This window comes from Trichoplusia ni, chromosome 16 (assembly GCF_003590095.1).
Source record: "Trichoplusia ni isolate ovarian cell line Hi5 chromosome 16, tn1, whole genome shotgun sequence".
Classification (NCBI taxonomy): domain Eukaryota; kingdom Metazoa; phylum Arthropoda; class Insecta; order Lepidoptera; family Noctuidae; genus Trichoplusia; species Trichoplusia ni.
In genome coordinates, this window is record NC_039493.1 from 7,558,839 (window position 1) to 7,579,687 (window position 20,849).

General features: G+C 39.4%; 1 protein-coding gene across 8 annotated transcripts in view; it reads left to right on the forward strand.

Annotated features, from left to right (window-relative positions):
* LOC113501815 (kinesin-like protein KIF13A) overlaps positions 1 to 20,576 on the forward strand; it is a 122,325-nt gene extending 101,749 nt beyond the window's left edge. For 2 of the 8 annotated variants that reach the window (XM_026883089.1, XM_026883088.1), the window contains exons 10-37: positions 120 to 268; positions 376 to 613; positions 927 to 1,070; positions 1,436 to 1,546; positions 1,645 to 1,868; positions 2,099 to 2,281; positions 2,573 to 2,734; positions 2,863 to 2,979; positions 3,192 to 3,492; positions 3,821 to 4,017; positions 4,436 to 4,596; positions 4,824 to 4,938; positions 5,145 to 5,246; positions 5,367 to 5,472; positions 6,044 to 6,235; positions 6,692 to 6,836; positions 9,724 to 9,887; positions 10,240 to 10,385; positions 12,446 to 12,620; positions 15,144 to 15,209; positions 16,035 to 16,168; positions 16,885 to 17,011; positions 17,199 to 17,687; positions 17,765 to 17,910; positions 18,383 to 18,533; positions 18,943 to 19,098; positions 19,464 to 19,616; positions 19,832 to 20,576. In XM_026883089.1, coding sequence (XP_026738890.1) covers positions 120 to 268; positions 376 to 613; positions 927 to 1,070; positions 1,436 to 1,546; positions 1,645 to 1,868; positions 2,099 to 2,281; positions 2,573 to 2,734; positions 2,863 to 2,979; positions 3,192 to 3,492; positions 3,821 to 4,017; positions 4,436 to 4,596; positions 4,824 to 4,938; positions 5,145 to 5,246; positions 5,367 to 5,472; positions 6,044 to 6,235; positions 6,692 to 6,836; positions 9,724 to 9,887; positions 10,240 to 10,385; positions 12,446 to 12,620; positions 15,144 to 15,209; positions 16,035 to 16,168; positions 16,885 to 17,011; positions 17,199 to 17,687; positions 17,765 to 17,910; positions 18,383 to 18,533; positions 18,943 to 19,098; positions 19,464 to 19,616; positions 19,832 to 19,917 — 4,640 coding nt within the window. In that variant the 3' untranslated portion in view covers positions 19,918 to 20,576. Of the gene's footprint in view, positions 1 to 119; positions 269 to 375; positions 614 to 902; positions 1,071 to 1,435; positions 1,547 to 1,644; positions 1,869 to 2,098; positions 2,282 to 2,572; positions 2,735 to 2,862; positions 2,980 to 3,191; positions 3,493 to 3,820; positions 4,018 to 4,435; positions 4,597 to 4,823; positions 4,939 to 5,144; positions 5,247 to 5,366; positions 5,473 to 6,043; positions 6,236 to 6,691; positions 6,837 to 9,723; positions 9,888 to 10,239; positions 10,386 to 12,445; positions 12,621 to 15,143; positions 15,210 to 16,034; positions 16,169 to 16,884; positions 17,012 to 17,198; positions 17,688 to 17,764; positions 17,911 to 18,382; positions 18,534 to 18,942; positions 19,099 to 19,463; positions 19,617 to 19,831 lie in introns of all 8 variants that reach the window. The other 6 variants (XM_026883085.1, XM_026883083.1, XM_026883091.1 and 3 more) reach the window with 5 other exon arrangements.
* The last annotated feature ends 273 nt before the right edge of the window (positions 20,577 to 20,849 follow it).

Genomic DNA, 20,849 nt, shown 5'->3' on the forward strand with positions numbered 1-20,849 from the left:
TTCATTGAATGTATGACTGACTTTGTCGTGTTGGACTGATCTGCGTCGTTACTATTGCCGCACGTGTTTCTGCGTTGTGATAATTTGTACGGGTCATTTGTTGATTTGAAATTTTTCAGGTCGTGTACAGAGCGAGAGGCAACATGCTTTAGAGAAAATGGGTATCAGCGTCCAAGCCAGCGGTATCAAAGTGGAGAAGAATAAATACTACCTCGTCAACCTCAATGCCGATCCCTCGCTTAACGAGCTACTGGTGTACTATCTAAAGGTTTGTTTCAACGCAATTCATATCAATGAACGTCATCATCGGACATTGTCATCTTAAAACATTTTGATTGCAAAATAAAGGTGTAACCATAAAACACCATATTCCAGGATCGTACTCTAGTAGGAGCGGCGAGTTCAGCAGACATCCAGCTCTCCGGCCTCGGCATCCAGCCGCAGCACTGCCAGCTGCTGGTGGAGGGCGGAGGCCTGCACATGGAGCCGCTCGGCGCCGCGCGCTGCTTCGTCAACGGCACGCCCGTGGTCTCCCGCGTCCGCCTCGGACACGCTGACAGGATACTGTGGGGCAACCATCACTTCTTCAGGGTCAACTGCCCAAAGGCTGCCGGTGAGTTTGGAAAATAAATTTTTAATCTGTTTATTTATGTCACAGTGAAATTTATGTCATTCCGTTTGATGCTGTTTATGATTTGGCATTACATTAATAGTAATCAGTAAAGAAATATGCAATTTTATTTTTCTGCTTGATAACGATAAAAATACCTTTGGTGGTTCTAAAAGGCGATTTCAAAATATGCCTACAGTATCTAGCGTTAAAAATATGTTTATTTATAAAATGCATTTTATTTGCTTCTTTTTTTAATTTGATTTATGTTCTACTAACGTTATCGTTGTAGAACAAGATTCTGTTTATTCCTCAGCGGCAGCGTCTGAGCCACAGACTCCTGCGCAGCCAATCGACTACAATTTCGCTCGCGACGAAATCATGTTGAACGAGCTCAGTAACGATCCCATACAGACCGCTATATCCAGGCTTGAGAAACAACACGAGGAAGATAAACAAGGTACTTTATTACGACTGATTACAATACTATATAAAGTATTTTTAGTTTTAACTGCTTAATGTCCGCAACGGCTAGACCGATTTTAGTGGAAATATACTGGCATATATCTGAGGGCGTGATAAGGGAAATAAGATACATTTTCTTATTACAACATTATTGCAACTACTTAGTATTACTAAGTTGTCTTAAATTTCGTCTATAATGAAAAACTCATTTACTATCTTTAAAAATACATGATTTTCAAATGTTCTACCTTTCATAAATCCGATTTACCTTCGAGTGGTTTAAAGCTTATTAACGGTATTATTTAATTAGTTGGCTTGAGTCTGTCTGTCATTTGACTAAAACATGTGTTTTGATTACAGTCGCATTGGAAAAGCAGAGGCAGGAGTACGAGAGACAGTTCCAGCAGCTGAGAAATATACTGTCGCCGTCGACGCCCTACCCGCCTTATTCCTACGACCCACTCAAACTTGGTAAGATCACTGCTAGCCAGAATTATTAGATATCACCAATGTACATAATCATCTATGAATTAATGCACAAGAAATTCAAATTATCTTTTGTTTATCAGGTAAAATGACAGCGTGTACTCCAACCACAGCGGCCCGCGTAGAGCGCTGGGCGGCGGAACGCGACGACACGTTCAAACGGTCGCTCGGCAGACTGAAGGCCGATATCTTGCGGGCTAATGCTCTCGTACAAGAAGCCAACTTCTTGGCTGAAGAGATGAGACGGAACACCCGCTTCAGTGTCACGCTGCAGATACCACCGCAGAACTTGAGTCCTAATCGAAAGGTACACTTCAACTGTTTCTTTGCATATTTGAGGGTAGGGTGACAAGGAAAGAAATAAAGAGTTTCGAGGCGAAATTTTACATATGTTAATGTATAAATTTTTCAGGTAAAAGAGTAAAATACTGATGACTGAATATTTTTTACGATATTAAAATTTTGATGGCTTACTATATAACTGAATGTATAAGTAAAAATAATTTAAATTTGAAAATTTTGTTATAATTATCACAGCGTGGAGCCTTCGTATCGGAACCCGCGATAATGGTTAAGCGTCCCGGGCGCAGCGGCCAAGTGTGGTCTATGGAGAAGCTCGACAACAAGCTGGTGGACATGCGCGACATGTACGACGACTGGCGCCGCCGCCAGCAGCGCGCCGACGACAACGAAGAAGAGGTACGGACTGCCAGCGAGACCGTAAGTAGCACTGGTGTTGGGTACTTAGCTCTAGTGTTACAAGACAAGACAATGCTTGATCGTTAATTATTGATACATTGGCGCTGATGGCAGTCAGAAGTTGCATGAACGATAGCCATTTTTTTTTGTAAGAATTAACCGGTTCAACTATAATAGAAGTTAGTTCGTTTGGTACTTTCATAATTTAGAAGTATTTAACGATGGAACGGTATATAATATATTGCTTCCTGATCTTGCTGCTAATCTTGGTATAGTAATGGTTTTAGCATTTTTCATTTTATTGTATTGCAGGAACAAGTGGAAACAGCACTGGATCCATTCTACGAGTCGCAAGAGAACCACAATCTGATCGGTGTCGCGAACGTCTTCTTAGAAGCTTTGTTCCATGATGTGACCCTGGACTATCACACGCCTATTATTAGTCAGCAAGGAGAGGTCGCTGGTAGGCTGCAGGTATGTTCAGCATCTAGAAGATTTTTTTTAATAACCGATGATGTTTTGGAATTTAGTTTAACATTTCTTGTCTCGTAGAAGCAATTTATAGATATTCTATACGGATACATTGTTTTTCTCTCTTTTAGGTGGAAATCAGTCGTGTAGCTGGCCAGTTTCCTCAAGATCGAATATGCGAAGCAGCTTCAGATAGCTCTGGAGATATGAGAGACGATGATGACCCCGCTGATTCTGCTACGCAACAGGTAAAATTATCTGCTTTAACATTATAAAGTGTGTAAAAAGTTTTTGTTAGAACTTTCCCTTTGTGATTGTTTTAATAATACGTTTGCCCTAATCAGAGCCTTGCTTTTATTCTTTAGCATTCTATTTTTATACTTGACTTATGTTGGAATTTTAAACAATTCTTCATACAACAAAAGTTCAATCAAAATTCATACAACTTTTTCGTGCTCAGGTGACAATTCGCGTGGCCATCAAACAAGCGACAGGCCTACCCCCGTCCCTGTCGCACTTCGTGTTCTGCCAGTACTCAGTGTTCGGCGGCGGCGGCGCGGGCGAGCCCGTGGTGGTCCCGCCCGTGGTGTCGGCCGACACGCCGCCCGCGCCCGCCGCCGCCGGCCCCGCCAGCAGCGCGCCCGCCGCGACCACTCCCGCGCCCGTCTCGCCCCGCCATCAGAGCCTCGTCACCTTCCGCTTCGACCACAAGAAGGACTTCACTATACCCTTGACGGAAGAGTTCATTGAACATTGTGCGGGTATGTTTAACTAATTGTTAACTTTACCTAATCTTTCAGCTTTATTGACATAATGAGTGGTTGAGGGTGAGGATTTACTGAAGTGCTTTTTAATATTGCTACACTTTAAATATCAAAATAAGGTATAGCATTTTAATTTATGATTTGGAATGTCCTGTCGGTCACTGGCGACCGAAGTTAATAATGAATATTTTAATTATTGTTTTTGATATGTAGTACTTATTTTAAGTGTACATATGCAGATCAATGATGACGCTTTAGCAGTAAATATGTGGTAATTAACACCAAAGACGCACGGAATATTTAATACCATATTTGAATCCACCAGAGGGCGCCCTATCAATCGAGGTGTGGGGCCACCGTTCAGCTGGGTTCAGTCGTGCGCGCGGCAACTGGGAAGTGGAACAGCAGCAGTTGGCTAAAGCGCGCTCGCTCGCCGACCGCTGGACCGAGCTCACGCGCAAGATCGAACTCTGGGTCGAGATACACGAGCTCAATGATAACGGCGAATACGCGCCAGTCGAGGTACGTGAAAGTACTGTAGTAGTTGTAGTGTAATGTTTTTCGATTGTCTATGTAAATATGTAAACTGCAAAGTATTAGATGTCTGTAATAAATAAGTACTTAATAAAAATATGATGTGCATCGATTTAGAGACGTTGATGCTGTTTGTTTGTGACCTGAACATGTGATGCTTATGGGGCTGCACCAACGATTGTCGCCGTCGATATTCTCCTCGTTAATCATGATTATATCACCAAGCGCACAGGCCGCTCCACAGCGTGTTCGGTGTCTGGAGCTCATTAAACATTAGTTTTTGTTAAATTGCCGCGATGAGATTGCGTGTCATGTATTATGATGTGATCTTTATAGTTATTGTATTCATACTGAAAGCTGGCTATAAAGTAGTATGATGATAATAAGGTATTTTTGTGCTTGACAGGTGGTCCAGCGTAACGACGTGTGGACGGGCGGCGTGTACCAGGTGCGGCAGGGCCAGCAGCGGCGCCTGGCCGTGCGCGTGCGGCCCGCACACAACTCGGGCACGCTGCCGCTCGTGTGCCAGCAGATCGTCAGCGTCGAGGTCGGCTCCGTCAGCGTCAGGTCCGTCACACACACTAGTGATACAACTCCTCAAATAATATCAGTGTCTGTCCCTCTAATGTAGTGACGAAAACGAGGAAAGTCATGATAGTTTCTTATACAAAAATTAAGTATAACTGATGATATTAAGATATTCAGAAGTTCAGGATGTCAGTGTAATTTGATATTTACATATGTCCACGTACATGCCCGTTACTGTGTTATTAATTTTTTGTTTTATGTTCCAGATCTCGCTTACAAATGCCATTAGACTCATACCAGGACGAAGACTTAGCGGTGTTACGGGAAAGGTGGAGCGATGCCCTGTTCCGCAGAAGACAGCATTTACATGCACAGTTACAGGTACAAAGATATAACTTTATAGTGGAGAAAGAAATACTACTCTCCTCGACTTGAAATAAAGTCCGTTTGACTTCAAATAAAAAACTAGTTCTTGAGAGGTTTGCTGCTCTCTAAAGTAGTTTTTCTATGTGTTTAAGTACTTAAAATGTAAAACAAATCGCTTAGTTTAGATAAAATTTCGCTTATGTTAATTTTGTTTGATACAGAAACTAGTAAACATGTCGCCCTCAATGAAGAGTGAGCGAGACATGGAGCGGGAACAGTCGCTCGTCGAGCAGTGGGTGTCACTCACTGAGGAGAGGAACGCTGTGAGTATAACTCTGCGTAGGTCACCGGTGACCTACTATCAATATTCTTTCAATTGTTCTATTTTCGGTTGCCTTTATTTTTTGAATGGACTAAAAGTAGACATTTGTGTATCTATCCAGGTTTTAGTTCCAAGCCCGGGCAGTCCTATACCCGGCGCGCCCGCAGCCTGGGTGCCGCCGCTGGGGATGGAACAGCACATACCAGTACTGTTCTTAGACCTGAACGGTAAGTTCACACCAACATTTATAGAGATGTACTTAGTTTGTTTAAGTATTTATTTTAATAAAATCTGTAGGGCTTCTGCATCAGATTTGACTTAATCACGGTTAGTTTTACTTATTTTCGACGTGGGAGTGCATTTACTATAAATAGAACTAGAATAACCAACTAAAGTATAAGAACATAATCTATATCTATACTTCTATACTAATATATAAAGCTGAAGAGTTTGTTTGTTTGTTTGAACGCGCTAATCTCAGGATCTACTGGTTCAAATTGAAAAAATCTTTTTGTATTGAAGAGACCATTCATCGAGGAAGGTTTTAGGCTATAAACTATCACGCTGCGACTAATAGGAGCGAAGATACAATGGAAAATGTGGACAAGTATAAATCATGTGGGTAGGTGTAAATCATAACTTATATCTTCTAACCACGCGGACGAAGTTGCGGGCAACAGCTAGTATTGTATAAAAGTAAATGTTAATTGTCGAATTTATTTCACCGTCGACGGTATAACATCGATGCTATCGTAACTTTACCATTTTGTTCGTAATGTGTAATAATGCATGGTCCAGCGGACGACCTGACGACGCACCCGAGCGGCGAGGAGGTGAGCGTGGCGGGTCTGCACTCGATCCTGCCGAAGGAGCACGGGAACAAGTTCTACGAGCTGCACATCCTGCAGCATCACGACAAGGACGTGGCCGCGCTCGCCTCCTGGGACTCCTCCATACACGACTCGCAGTACCTCAACCGGATCACTGAAGGTACACTACACCCAATATATTATATTATATTACTTGTCAAATAAATAGGCAGAGATAAAGAAAAAACTGTCAACTTTTGACATTTCTGTACTAATATTATTTCTACTATGCTACGCTAACACGTAAACGATAGACGTAATTCAGGAATATGCTCCTGAATTACGTCGTTTACGTTCCTTAGCCTTAGCATAAAAACTCGCCTGTTTTGGTATTTTCGTGCCGATTCTACGACCGATTTCCAAAGTTACAATACTGGGCGCAACCCAATATTGGTTTGAGCTAGTTTCATCGCCGTTGTCAAGATACAAGTCTTCTAAAGTGATATCTTGAGATATCGATCAACATCCAAATGTTTTTATAATGAAACCAATTTATAAGAGCTATAATTTCATACAAAAATGATATTGTTAAACCGCCCAAACAGCAACAATACTAAGTCACTTGTTAACATTGCAGCTAACGAACGCGTGTACCTGATTCTGAAGACGACAGTGCGTCTGTCGCACCCCGCCCCCATGGATCTCATACTTAGGAAACGATTAGGATTAAACATTTACAAGCGACAGAGTTTCACCGACAGGATACGGAAGAAAATTGTCAGGTTAGTCGTCTACTATATGCCATTCATACCGCTTTCAGTAGGCAGGTGTTTTAACTAATTCTCACGTGGTTACTTCACGCTCTGGATGGTGGTAGCACAGGTTGAAAGGGCAGCACGTCAGTGTTAACAGTGATCTAAATAGATTTTTTAAAAATTTGCTGTGTTTGCAATAATGACTGTTAGAGTTTGCATTTGTTGGTACGTTGAAATGAAACGACTTTTACGGATTTTATCGCGGTTTAATTTTTGGTTTTAGTTCCCGACGTTTCGACACCTTTGCAGGTATCATGGTCACGGGCAGACTGAGATGGTGTTCGTCTTGACAGAAGATGTTGCTCGTTCTACCTTCATATTTTTAATTAATTATTTATGGTCCGACCTACGCAGTATGAGCTCACTGTGTCGTGATGTCTTGCAGCGCTGCTCTTGGGTTTAGCCTTGAGTTTTTGTATTATTGGGTCCCAAGTAGGTGATATCTTCCAGCCATCTTCTCTATTGAAATTAGGGTGTTTTTTAATCTCAATAGCCTCGCGAAACATCCTTGGTAGGAATTTGGATTCTTTAGCGAGGATCTGTGGTTGATCAAATCTAATATAATGGCTGGAGCCTTCAGCATGTTCGGCGACTGCAGACTTCGTTGAGCGGCGGTGTTTGACGTCAGCTATGTGTTCTTTTACGCGGGTCCCTATGCTTCGTTTAGTTTGACCGATATAAGAGAGGCCGCAGTCACAATCTAGTTTGTATACTCCTGCATCTTGTAGAGGTATGTGACACTTGACAGATGGTAAGGACTGGCTAATCTTCTTGGGCGGCTTGATGTATGTTTTAATTGAAGCTCGCTTCAGGATGTAACCAATCTTGTCAGTGACTCCTCGGACGTATGGTAGTACAGCAGGCAAACGATCAACTGTGGCTGGCTTCACTCGGTTTCTGTGACGGGGCCGTGGAACTTGGAGCTTGTTGTCTCGCAGTACTTGCTTGACGTGTTGAAGCTCAGCGGCAAGGTGTCTGTCATCACAGAGTCCGTGTGCTCTCTGAAACAAAGATTTTCCCACGGTAGCTAACTGTTTAGGGTGGTGGTGAGATTCACCGTTTAAGTACCTATCTGTATGGGTCTTTTTGCGATACACGGTGTGACTTATGGTCTGATCAGGATTCCGTTTAACTAATATGTCTAGGAAGGCAAGAGATTTGTTATCCTCCAACTCCATAGTGAATTGAATTTTGTTATTTATGGAGTTGAGATGTTTTAAAAATGCATTTACTTGGTTAGATGGTAAAATTGTGAAAGTGTCATCTACGTACCGTTTATAAAACCTGGGAGTGAAAGGAGCTGTTTTTAAGGCTGTCTCCTCGAAGTCTTCCATGAATATATCGGCGACTACAGGGGATACAGGCGACCCCATCGCTACACCATCTACTTGTACATAGAAATGATTGTTCCACAGCAGGTAGCCAGATGTGAGGCAGTGTTCTAGGAGTTCTGCATATTTTTAATCTCATTGACAAAGTGGTATGAATCCTTTACAAACGCTGTCGTGTTGCCTCTGAGTGGTGAGAGTGTTTTCGCGACGTGTTGAGCCAATCTGTAGGTTGGTGTGTCGATTTGGCTTACAATAGGACGAAGCGGGGCGTTTGGTTTGTGTATTTTAGGTAACCCATACAGTTTAGGTGGTTTCGCGCATGTAGGTATTAAGTATGTGACATCTAGACTTAATGCTTCGGAGTGTTTCTTAACCAAGGCGGTGGTGGTTGTTAACACCTTCTTGGTAGGATCAGTTTTCACTGCTTTATATGTACTTGAGTCCGACAATAGATCTTCTATTTTTGCATTGTAGTCTGATGTATCCATGATAACCGTAGCGTTTCCTTTATCTGCACGGAGTATAGTTACATCTTGTCTGTTCTTGAGGTTCTTTAAAGCGAGATGTTCGGCTTTAGGGAGGTTTGGTTTGGGCACTACACTTCGACGTAGAACAGATGATATATCTTGGCGTATCGCCTCCAAATCTTCCTTCCTCACGTTGTTGTTGAACAGGCAAGTCTCAACATTGCAAATAATGTCCTCGTACGGTATTCTACGCGGTGTTACAGCGAAATTTAAACCTTTTTGTAGTACTTGCACGGTCGGTGTATCTAAGGTTTGTTTTGACAGATTTATAACTGCGCGTGATTGGTTGACGTTTGGCGGGCGCGTTCCGTTTTCGTTTATTTTGTTTGACGCGTTCGATTTTGATTTTAATTTTTCATATTTATTTATTAAGTTTAGTTTGCTCTCGAGATATTTGGTGTTTTCGCGCTTGTTTAGTTTTTCTAAGCATGTATCAAAATCGAAAGTTGATAAAACTGTTTTCAAATCATTAGTCACGATCTCAACGGTTTTGTTTAAATTTTGTAGGTCGGAACGAGTTTCGTGAATTTTTAGTACGAGTAACTTTTTGCTTGCCTGATGGAGGATCTTGGCGCTCCCTCGTATGTCTTTCTTAGGTGATATCTTGAGACACGTTGGGATGAGATTGTGGTCACGGCATCTCTTCAAGAATGCTAAAGATGTTGTGTATCTTGCGCGCTTAGTTTTGAGATCTTCCAACCGGCGTATTTTATTTGCTATTGCTGCAAAGGTGTCGAAACGTCGGGAACTAAAACCAAAAATTAAACCGCGATAAAATCCGTAAAAGTCGTTTCATTTCAATGTCTAACATTCGCGTAAACCTAAGAAACCACTTTGTTGGTACGTGTTTTTGGTATATTGTAAATGTTTGCTTTGTGAACGTTGTGTGTGTTTTCCAATAAATAAAAATTGCCAAAAAGAGCTACTAGAGCCAATACTGCTTTCTTCTACAATTTATAAAGAAAACAAGACATATGTAATATACAAATGTGTTAGTTATTACGTGGACAGGACGGACCAGCTGACCCAGACGGGCGTGACTTACGAGGTGGTCTCCAACATACCGAAGGCGTCTGAGGAGTTGGAGGAGAGGGAGAGCCTCGCGCAGATCGCCGCCACGGGCGAGGAGGCGAGTGCTGCCGACGGAGAGACTTATATCGGTAAGAAATGATGGAGATATTAATATTGTTAATCAGAAACGCCTGTAACGTCGCCGCGTCAGTGTGATTATATGTAGAAAGTAATGAAGATCTATTATGAAAAGGTAATCTGTTCTTTTCTAGCTCTACTTAGCAATAAATAGGAGAGGATAAAGTGATCGATCAGTAAAGTAATATAGTGGAACTCGCATTTTTCTCGTAATGACCAATTGAGTTCGCTAGAAAAATCGAATAAACGAAACTCATAATTCAATCAGTCCATTAATTCAGCCTCTCGAGGTCCACTGCTAGACATAGGAATCCCCCGAGTAGCTCCAATAAATGTATAATTATGATATTTTAATGTTTCCAGAAAAATACACTCGCGGTGTAAGCGCCGTCGAAAGTATACTGACTCTGGACCGACTACGTCAGAGCGTCGCCGTAAAGGAACTGGAACAGGCGCGCGGACAACCCATCACCATGCGCAAGACCGCCTCCGTGCCCAACTTCTCACAGGTACACTTGTATATCATTATATCACTTAGATAACATATAGTACTTACTATGACACTGTACTTACTATGACACTGTACTACCGTATTAAATAATAGTCATGCTGATTTAAACGGTTGTAAGAAATAATTAAAGTTGTCTCAACTCTTGATAACAACTATTTAAAAAGTCTACAGTTTGTCGGTCACGGGTGACCGATGAAATTTTCGAAGAATAATTAATTTACGGGATGATATTTTTACTCGATGCTAAAGTGTGAACCCGGTATATTGTTGAATATTCACAGTTGTGTTAAATCAATCGATATTAAATAAATAAATGATAGCTTAAAAAATTGAAGTGTAGACTTCAATTTTTTTCATCGTGCTCGATGCTTCAGTATTGAGCAGTGTGACTATTAAGTAGTACATATTGACATAGAATTCGTTACCACCACGGTTTTTATAGGCACGTACAGTCGAAGCTAGATTAGCACGTAGGTACACGGCAGATTAGAATACAGACTTAAAAATGCACAGAAGTTGCTAGGAGAAATCTTAATTATAAACATTGTAAAACACAATGAGTTGAATAGGCTTAGAGAAGTGTCTTACATACATATTTTTTTGTTTAGAATATATTACGTCAGTCTTTATATTGTTAATAGTTTAAACAGCAAATTGAATAAAAAGTTGATCACACCTCACGATTTACATTACGATCGTTTTCACATTACGAAAACGATCAATAAGATTTATGGCCAACTTAAAACTACAGTAGGTGTTGTAAAAAGGCAGAGTTTGTTGTATAAAGTCTTATGTATTTAAGACACTCCTGAAAAACAAACATATAACACACGTAGCCCATAAGTAAATATCCAGATAACCTTAAATTATAATTACGAACCTAAAATAAACAATAGATGTTGTGAAGCTTCCGAGTCGCTACTAACGAACACAGGCAATTAAATAGCTCTAGACGTCCACACGATGTATATAAACATAACACAGTCAATAGGAATTGTCGTTTGTGAACGTTTGCTCTACAGGGTTCCATATGGTACATTTACAATCATATACTAGTATTTTACAAGCGCGTATATAAAACTCCCGATGGACATTTAAAATGATAATGCGTAATACGCCCGTTTAAAGTGGCTCAAGCCCGTACGCATCGGCCTTACGTACTAAACGTGCGACTCCGCGCCTTTGTTGAAGTAGGTTTTCCTAGAATGGTTTAATTTTTTACACTGTTTGTAACAGAAGTGTCTTTATTTCATACTATTTTGAAACGTTACTATATACCTAATCCCCCCTGAAAAGCAAACATTCACAATGATCAGTGTTGAGCTTGCTAACCCGTGTGTTGTCGCTACGCACCGGCCGCAGCTGTCGCAGGCGCTCGAGAACGCCGCCAAGAACGGGAACAACGTGAGTCCAGCATGGCCTACCACGCATTATATACTACACTTTGTTTTATCCTTTTAGATCACGCGATATCGCACCTTATCACAATGTCGTAGAGTGTAATTTCCACTGTAGTGTTATAATTTATGACTTTTTATCGCTCTTGAATCATTTTAATGGTTATTTAATTGTAATGACTATCAAAATTATTTAAGATCTAAGATCAAACGTCTTAATAGAACTGTGTCGTCTTGTGTAAATATTTAAGTTAATTTTATAAATGTAGACATCACAAGCTTAGCTCAGTTGTAGCTTAAGTTCTTCTTAATATTATTTTACACCTATAGTTTTATGCGCCACCTGTTATTGTAAGCTTATCACTGTTCTCTTTGTCACTTAATTTATTACTTTTTCTGTATTTATTTTAGTTCAATGTATCGCCTTTTAGCCATTTAGTAATAATAATTGTCGTCTTAAAATAATGTGGTCAATGTTGTAGCTTAAAGGTGTCAGTAAAGCTTATTGTGAACACAATTTTATCTTTAAATCTTAGTTCTGACATTTCAAAAGATGTATATGTGTATAGTAAAAAGTTTTTATCACAGTTAATGTTATCTCCGTTGCTTTGATCAGCAAAAATGTAACTCCAGGCTTATTATAACCATGTTCACCCCTCAGATAATGCGGCTGGACTCGTCGTTCGAGTCGCTGTCGGGCCTGGGCTCGGGGCGGGCGGGCAGCATGGCGGACCTGGCGGACGAGACCCCGCGCCGCGCGCCGCACCGACACTCGTACGCCGCGCCCGCGCACGCCGACCCCGACATTGTCACACCCACTAAACCCTTCGGACTCGGTAAGTGTGAACTACTGTGTACTTATGACAATATATTGTTGTTGCTGATGATTCTGTTTGCACAATTTACTGTTTAGGGTGTTGTTATCATGGATTTCTTTTAATAAGATGAACATAATGATCTTAGAATCTTATTATTCAAGCTCTCATAAACTTAAAATAGTTAATGCTCTGAAGACCTTACAAGTGAAAATCTATGGCTCATAGCTCTCACATATAATATTCTCGTATGCAACAAGTTACGAGTTATCGAGCATTGTTTCCTTTTACTACTGCGTGCTTTGTGATTGCAACACTCTAAATAAAGTTTACTTTGTGAATACGGGAATCGCCGCAATTTTTTATCTGTTGTGAACTAAATAATATATTTTTTACAGTACAAGACACACTCCTATTTCCGAAACATTCATTCTTTACCACTCATACTCGTACATTGTCATGCCTCCAGTATAATTGATTTGTTATCTACGAGTTATTTGCAGTATACATATATTAAATTGCACATGAGCATACAAATAGTGCATTTAACTACATCATAGAAGCTTATATAATATACATTAAATTGTGAATTTTATTTTTAGACAAACGATTTTTAGAGCATTTCAGTAGAATAGGTAACATAACTTCGATAGTATGTATATACAGTTATCAATGCACGATAGACTATTTAGAATAGTGTATACATAAAGTTTATAGTAAACATTACATCTAATAGACGAAATATAAAAAGAAATCAGGCAATTCATGTTCACAAAATTGTCACGACAGTACTTGGACATCCACTCTTCATAACCTCACTATGACATTATTTTATTTTCCGATGGCTTTGTGGCAACGCTATGGCTCAGAAAACTTCCCCTTCTATCTTTACCCCCTACTTCTTTCACTCTCATGTTCTTGATGTGAATTATTTTAAGTTCACTTTAATATTACTTCTATCTATTTCTTAGTATTTTATCTTTTTCTTTGAGATATTTTTGATCATAAATGGAGTCGAATACCCCTTTACTCTTTCAAAATTATATTAATTGAAATCATTAGTATCGTGTAACATCACTGTATATTGGACTCCATTACAATAGATCTTAAAGAACAAGGTCGAATAACACCACCAAAATATTCCTAACTTTGAAACTAACGTTATATTTTCTGTATCTCGATCCCCCGCTACCTTCAGGCTCGTTCCTATCAGGTAAACAGAGAAAACAATATGGTATTAAATCGGAATGGCAACTGTATTGCGAAATTATTAGACGAATGCAACCGAACGATTAAATCTAAATAGATGTGTTGTGATCATTGTTACTCATAAGAAATTTTATTTTTGTATGTTTACCCATCAATTGGCTGTAAATTATCATCTGAAACTATTGGCATATCGAAATTGATTGAGAACAAAATACTATGCAGAGATCATTTTGATAAAATTAGACCCTTGTATTGGCTATTAGAGAGAACAAGCTTCGAGCATCAGGCTTCTGTCGTTGTGTTTACTGTCTGTTTGTTTGCGTGTCTCTTTCATTTGCATGGACCGCGCATGACCTGTGATTACTTCCTCTCCTTCCCACTTCCTCTTCGTTGATCTATTTGCTGTGGATTCGAAAGACGAACGGCGCTTTCAGTTTAGACTACCAATACTGCTTATACGTTAGGGTTTAATAATTGCAGCCAAATAATTATAAATTAATGTTTAATTGATAAATTGTGCGATGCGTAAAAACTTGAATAACAGTCTTATTTGTATTTGTAGTTATGTATAGTAGTGATAGTCTAATGAAATTGGATGTAGGTTTGTGTGTGTGCTAGGTCAGAATATGCATGTAATGTAGACATTTCGGAACTACTATCTGAATGGAAACTGTAACGAGCATGTGTTAGTACAATACATTGTAATGTAGGTTTGACGTTACGTACCCTATCTAGGGAGTAATTAGTTTAACATGGTGTTTTGTGAGTAAATTTCCTATAAATGTACAGAATTTAGAGTATTCGTGTGATAACTTGTAATAAATGTCTAATATAGTATAAAATTGTGATGAAGTAGTACCAATATAATATGAGTAGATCTAAGAGACAAACTAGTCAAATTCTCTCGACTCTGACGCATACTCTGTCTACAATATGTGTCAACTTTAATGACAGTTAATAAGTAACCAATCAGTGTGAGGGCGTCACAGAGTTCATTTCAATTTGACTAGTCCTTGAGTCTCAATATTAATCAATATTGTTGTGTCAAGCGCTAAATTGTGTTAGGTAGTCCCTGTTGTGCGCCAATTAGATTTATTTGTCTCAATAAACGACACTCTGTGCTAAAATTGTACATAGAACTATCTTTTAAAGCTAAATGTTAAATTGTTCATATCTTCTTAATTTTGTTTGTATTGTTAAAATACTGTATAAACTATCCCTAGTTTATTAATCTATTAGCTATGTGATGAGTCTTAGACGTGTTGTGTAGGGTCCCTAGTAACTGTGTATTGTAAAAGGTTTGTATTGACGAAGACATTGATATTTTCATTGCAGCCCGGCCAACGTTCCTAAACTTGAATTTGAACCTCAACTCACTGAGACTGCAGACGCCCAACAAGTGTACGTTCAGTTACTCTGTCGTAGAATCACTAGTTTCGCTTATTTTTTGACGGTTTTCTTTACATGTTTGTATTATTTATAAAGCTCATTGTATTATCTTTTCAGTGTAATTTGAGTCTTACTCTAATGTGAATAGCAGACAGTTTTCAATGATTAGACTATGTTTCTAATCTTATGAAAATTGTCTCGCTATGTTCCATGTTTGAATGTTGGAACACACTACACTGAAAGGACTCTAGGCATCGTAAAGTGTAAACATTAGTTTTAATTTTTTATTTGCTACATCTCATAGTGAGCTAGTTAGTACGTCTAGTGAAAACATTGGCATGACTCAATCATTGTACAATCTCAAGCATGGAAGCGTTCGTATGATGTTATTTCTGTCTAATTTAGTCATTCATGAAATTATTGTTCATCATTATATCAGTTGTGCTATCTTTTATATGTAAGTTAGGCACATCGCTATTTGTTAAGCTAAGAGAGTTGCACTTGGTTCTTTGCCTTTATTTTATGATAGAATGCAAGCAGTTATTCGTTTTGAGAGAAGGCACGGTTGAATATACAAAAACTTATTTTTGTACATCTACTTCAGGCAGAGATAAAATAAAAATATATCTCTTTTTAAGTACTTAAACTTGCGTTTTAAGTTTTTATTTGCAGCGGAGTTACCAATTTGAATATATCACGAACACTTATTGTTTTTAACGATTTTGATTAATCACTTCTCTTTGCTGACTTTGTTTTTTACTTTGTTATTTTTTACTGTAACAGAGGTATCATCACAACTTAATAGTTGATAGGACTAATGTATGTGTGTATTTACAGCGTCTCCTGCTAGTGGTAAACTGGGTCTCCGTATGACGACGTTACATGAGGAACCAGGCCGGCGCAACGACGAGGACTCACATTCTGAACCTGAGTCTGCACCCGTTGATGAACTCACTACGCCACGGTCACATGTACGTATTCATTTTGTTGATTTGTTCGATTGAGATTGCAAAAAACAATCTTTGTATTGACTAAAGATTGACAGTTCTTAGAATGACACATTCAAGCCACCATCTTGTTTTTTTTTTACTTCAATCTATCTAATGCTATTCATTCCTTCTTCCGTCATACTGTGTGGTAGGATCCAGTCGTATTACTTCCAAGTTTTTAAAAAGGCAATATAAAATTATTGTACAAGTGACTGAGTCTTTTTATTATCAGCCCCTACCTAAATTTCAATACATTTGTATTAAGTTGAATATTTTGTTAGCACTCGTATATAAACCTGAGAGCAATTTTTAGATTCAATGGTTAACTATTGATTTGAATTGAAAAACAATCTTTTTATCATTTATAAGCCCGAATGCTATGAGATAGTTGAAACGGTTTTATGCTGTCATAATATCGTCTTTGTTATTTGCAATATCAGTAAACCGTACAAATGTCTTTTGTCTGATCTAACATCATGAAATTAAATACCGATATTATGTTAGACACTTTAATGTTTGTAATCTATGTATAATGTTTTATTAGTAACGTTTGATGATGCACGAAGAGCTGAGGTGTCTTCAAAATGATCCCAACTCAGCAATCACCGTTCCATGTATTTTTTTCTCCATACTTTTAATAACACATAATCGTATTACACTGTAAGACAGTTTTATAGTAAAGCTTTGTTTTTCTACAGCGCACACGTAGCCGGGCGACCTCTCGCGGTTTCTTGCCGACATCGAAGACGTTGGATTCTCTGCACGAACTGGCGTGTGAGCGCGTGCCCAACAAGAACTCGCCCTCAATATCCTCAAGCGGTTATGGTAAGAATTTGATACATGCTTTCAATTAAGTAGATGGGACATGAAAGTATATAGATAATTTTGACAAAACTTTGTTAGTTTTCGTGTGAAACTTGATACTGATACTGTCATGACCTCCACCAACGTCTGTCAGGACCGCTCATAAAGTATTGTGTCGTATAGTCTAATACCATGTATCGAATTTTAGGTTCACAAGCAGTATCCTCGACAAACCTAACGAACGACGACACTCTGTCAATCCGAAGCATGTCGGTAGACGAGACACCGGACTTCGACAAAACTATGGAGTACACACACATCAGTAGGACCAAGAACTCTATGGCTGGCCTCCGAAACGAGATCACTGAACTGAGGAACGATATCAACGACTTAAAGAACGATATCGTCGAGTCTAAACACGAGTTAGACGATTCTTTATTCGAGAAAGCGAAAACTCCAGTACTCACACCTGGCTCTCGGAATCGCATCAATCCGTTTTTGAGGGATTGTGAAGAAGCGGCCAAAGAGGAAGAGTCAAAGGCACCGCTCGTCGATCCTTTGGGAGCTATTCCCGTCGAGAGTGCTGTCCTAGCCAGCCAGAGCAAGAGTGTTGAGACCACACAAGTTAACGGTGACTCGACACACGAGCCGACAAAATACGAAGGACTAAATGATTCGTCACATGATACATCATTTGGTAAGATATTTGAAGGATTCACGATTTTATCCCCATTTGAAAATTATTCATAAACTAAAATGTTACTATATTATTAGGTGAGGCTGAAGTAGAATCAGTAAGTTCAGAACAATCAAGCCACGACACGGAACGGAGTCGTGAAGCATCATCAGTCGGAGAGAGCGATTCAGCGTCAACGGGACCGGACCAGACTGTTGTGAAAACGCAACTGCCTGCGGGCAAGGTAAGAACTATCACGTAGTTGATATTTATACAAAAGTATTATAGTATTATTTTGGGCTGTTAATAATATCGATTACAATTTAGCAAAACTTTAGGTACTTTTATGATCACACGCCGACAATACTTTTTAACTATTGTTCCTCCGATGGGATGCATACTGCATGGAGATAAATAATAAACCGCGTCGCACTGCGCGCTATCTGACGACGCCACATTTTGCTGGTTCATTCGCTTGTCAAACATTTCTAACTTATTATCTCTAATGGAACTATTACTTGCTATTTTGTTGTCTTTTTTTCATAAAGATCGGAAATAAATGTCCTTAATCATGAAATATTTCTGATTGACAATCCACGTGCTGTTAAATCTAAGTACATTAAAAAAAGTAAATAGTTCGTAAAAAAATACTGTCCAGAAACGAATACAGATGAATGTTGTTGTAAAAAGCTTAATACATATTATTATCACGGCAGGTGGTCCGTCGCCGCGCGGGCGGCGCCCCCCGCTCGGGCGCGCGGCCGCGCTCGGCGGTGGAGCCGCTGGCGGGCGCGCGCCGCGCCTCCGCGGACTCCGCGCCCGCGCTGCACGACACGCCCGCCTCCTCCACCGAGCGCATTGGCGACGGTAACATTAACTATTCACCATTTACATCATTCATTTTAGTATATTCCGTTCCAAGTTTGTGAAGTTTGATTTTTGATACTTTTTTCAGTTTTTATAAAGAAATGTGAATGAATTTAATAATGATCAATTTAATCGACAGTTCTATTTCGTACTAGAGGTTCTGTCCCTTATTTGTAATGTGCGGTAATAGATTTTAACCAAGATCTATTTTTCATTGCAATATTTGTATTGATTATTAATATTTAAAAGATGCAATGGTTTGCTCGCGCCTATTTATCGAGTTTCCCGTATATAATAGTTTCTAAACTCGCGACGCGCTGCGTCAGCGTCAGCTCATGATTAAGGACTCTTGTAAACCATTGCATCTATTAAATGTTCGATGTAAAGTATAATTTTCGGTTTGCTCCAGATGATTCGTCGGAATCGCCAAACCTGCAGCCGTGGATGACGGTGGGTGAGAGCGTGCAACTGCGGCTGAGCAGCAGTACCGGTATCATCGCCTACGCCGGGCCCACGCACTTCGCCAGCGGCACTTGGATCGGCATTGAGCTCGATGCGCCTACAGGTAACTTGACAATTACACAAACACCAGAACAATTTAATTATAATTATGTATCAAGTAAATTGTATAGCAGAAATGTTATAGATTAAATATTATATTTTTTGTGAACCATTTTACAATGAAAGTATACCAAAGAATGCAGCTAAAATAGCCTCGACCGCTCGGTAAGAATGCCTTACTAATATTTCAGGATGAAAATATATTTTCAAATAATTTGAGTCAGAAGTTTAAAAGAATCCGTTTTTCAAACCGTACATGGTTTTTATTTGATACTTAGATTGAATCAAGTTCTTAACTTTCCTTAGCCTTGACCTTAGGCGGACCGCGGAAGAACTTCTTTTAGTGATGGTATAATGTTGTTATCGCAGGCAAAAACGACGGCTCGGTGGGCGGCACGCGGTACTTCGAGTGTCGCGCGCGGCACGGTATCTTCGTGCGGCCCGACAAGATCGTGCACGACCGCCGCGGCCGCTCCGCGCGCGCCTTCCGCGACGCCGAGCTCAAGCGGGCGACCAGCAAGGGTATACGCACATGTCTTACAACACACACATGCTAAAAACACTCCCATTGTGTTTTTATATACGAAATATATCGATCGCAATTATACGACAGATATTGCTTGAAGTATAAAAAGTTCACGCGTTAATAAAACAGAACATTTCACCCTGTTCCTATCTGAATATAAGATTGTCATAATAACTTGAGTATTGTCTGACATAAATGTTTAAATTTCTAGGAGAAGGCCTACATAATTTGCACAGATCGCGGAGTCGTGGCGACAGCATAAACGCCGTCGGCACCAAGACTAGGATTAGCAAATAGACCACCGCCACTGACGGCGGCGTGCGTCGCTCGACGTACATCGCTCGCTCCGCACCGACCACCTCCACACAGCTCAGAGTACGCGGACATAGCCGGCAATGTATCGGACCGAATTTAAATTAACGTCCCACACTACTTGTATCATAGTATCCGCATTTTTTGTTGCAGTCATGTAACTTATATGGTGCTTATATGTATTGTAGATGTTTATTTACTACCTGTGAAGCAATATTTCGCCTTCGTTTTTATTATTATGTCGGGGACAGAGTTAGGGAAACAAGGTCTCGATTCTGTTGACGATGTCAATGGAGTTACGTAGATGTTACGACGTTTCCAGAATGTGCACCTTTCGATGTACACAATGTCATCGAAAGAAGAAAAGCCCTGTTGATTTGAGTACAGTCGTTTACAGAAGTGAAACATAGATGCAAATGTGATTAAATAACAAATTATTGCGTTTGAATTTTCCGACAGACTTAACTCTCTTCGGGGTAACGAAATTTAGTAATAAAATATTTAAATAGTAGGATAGACAAATGTGTTATACAAATAATTTTAATGAAATGACGTTTGTTATTTATTTATATTTGCATTTTAAACTAAAGCTTCTGTAGTCAACTGTCCGGTCGTTTTATTTTATCATGTTATGAATTAAATGAAATTATTTTCAAATATTTGTAAATATAAATATGAAATTATTATTATGTGATTTAATTTTATATTTTTTGAAAATCGATTGTAAATAAGATTTGTGTGTGTATTATTATTTGTAATAATCATTGGTGATTGAATATTGTTTATTAAGTTATTTGTATAAATTTTCTTGTAATGTATAGTTTGTGGTTAGACGTTACGGTAATGTATACTTATTTATGTATTTCTAGCTCATCGACCACTTTACCTGCTTACCCTCGTGTGACCCGCACAGTCTT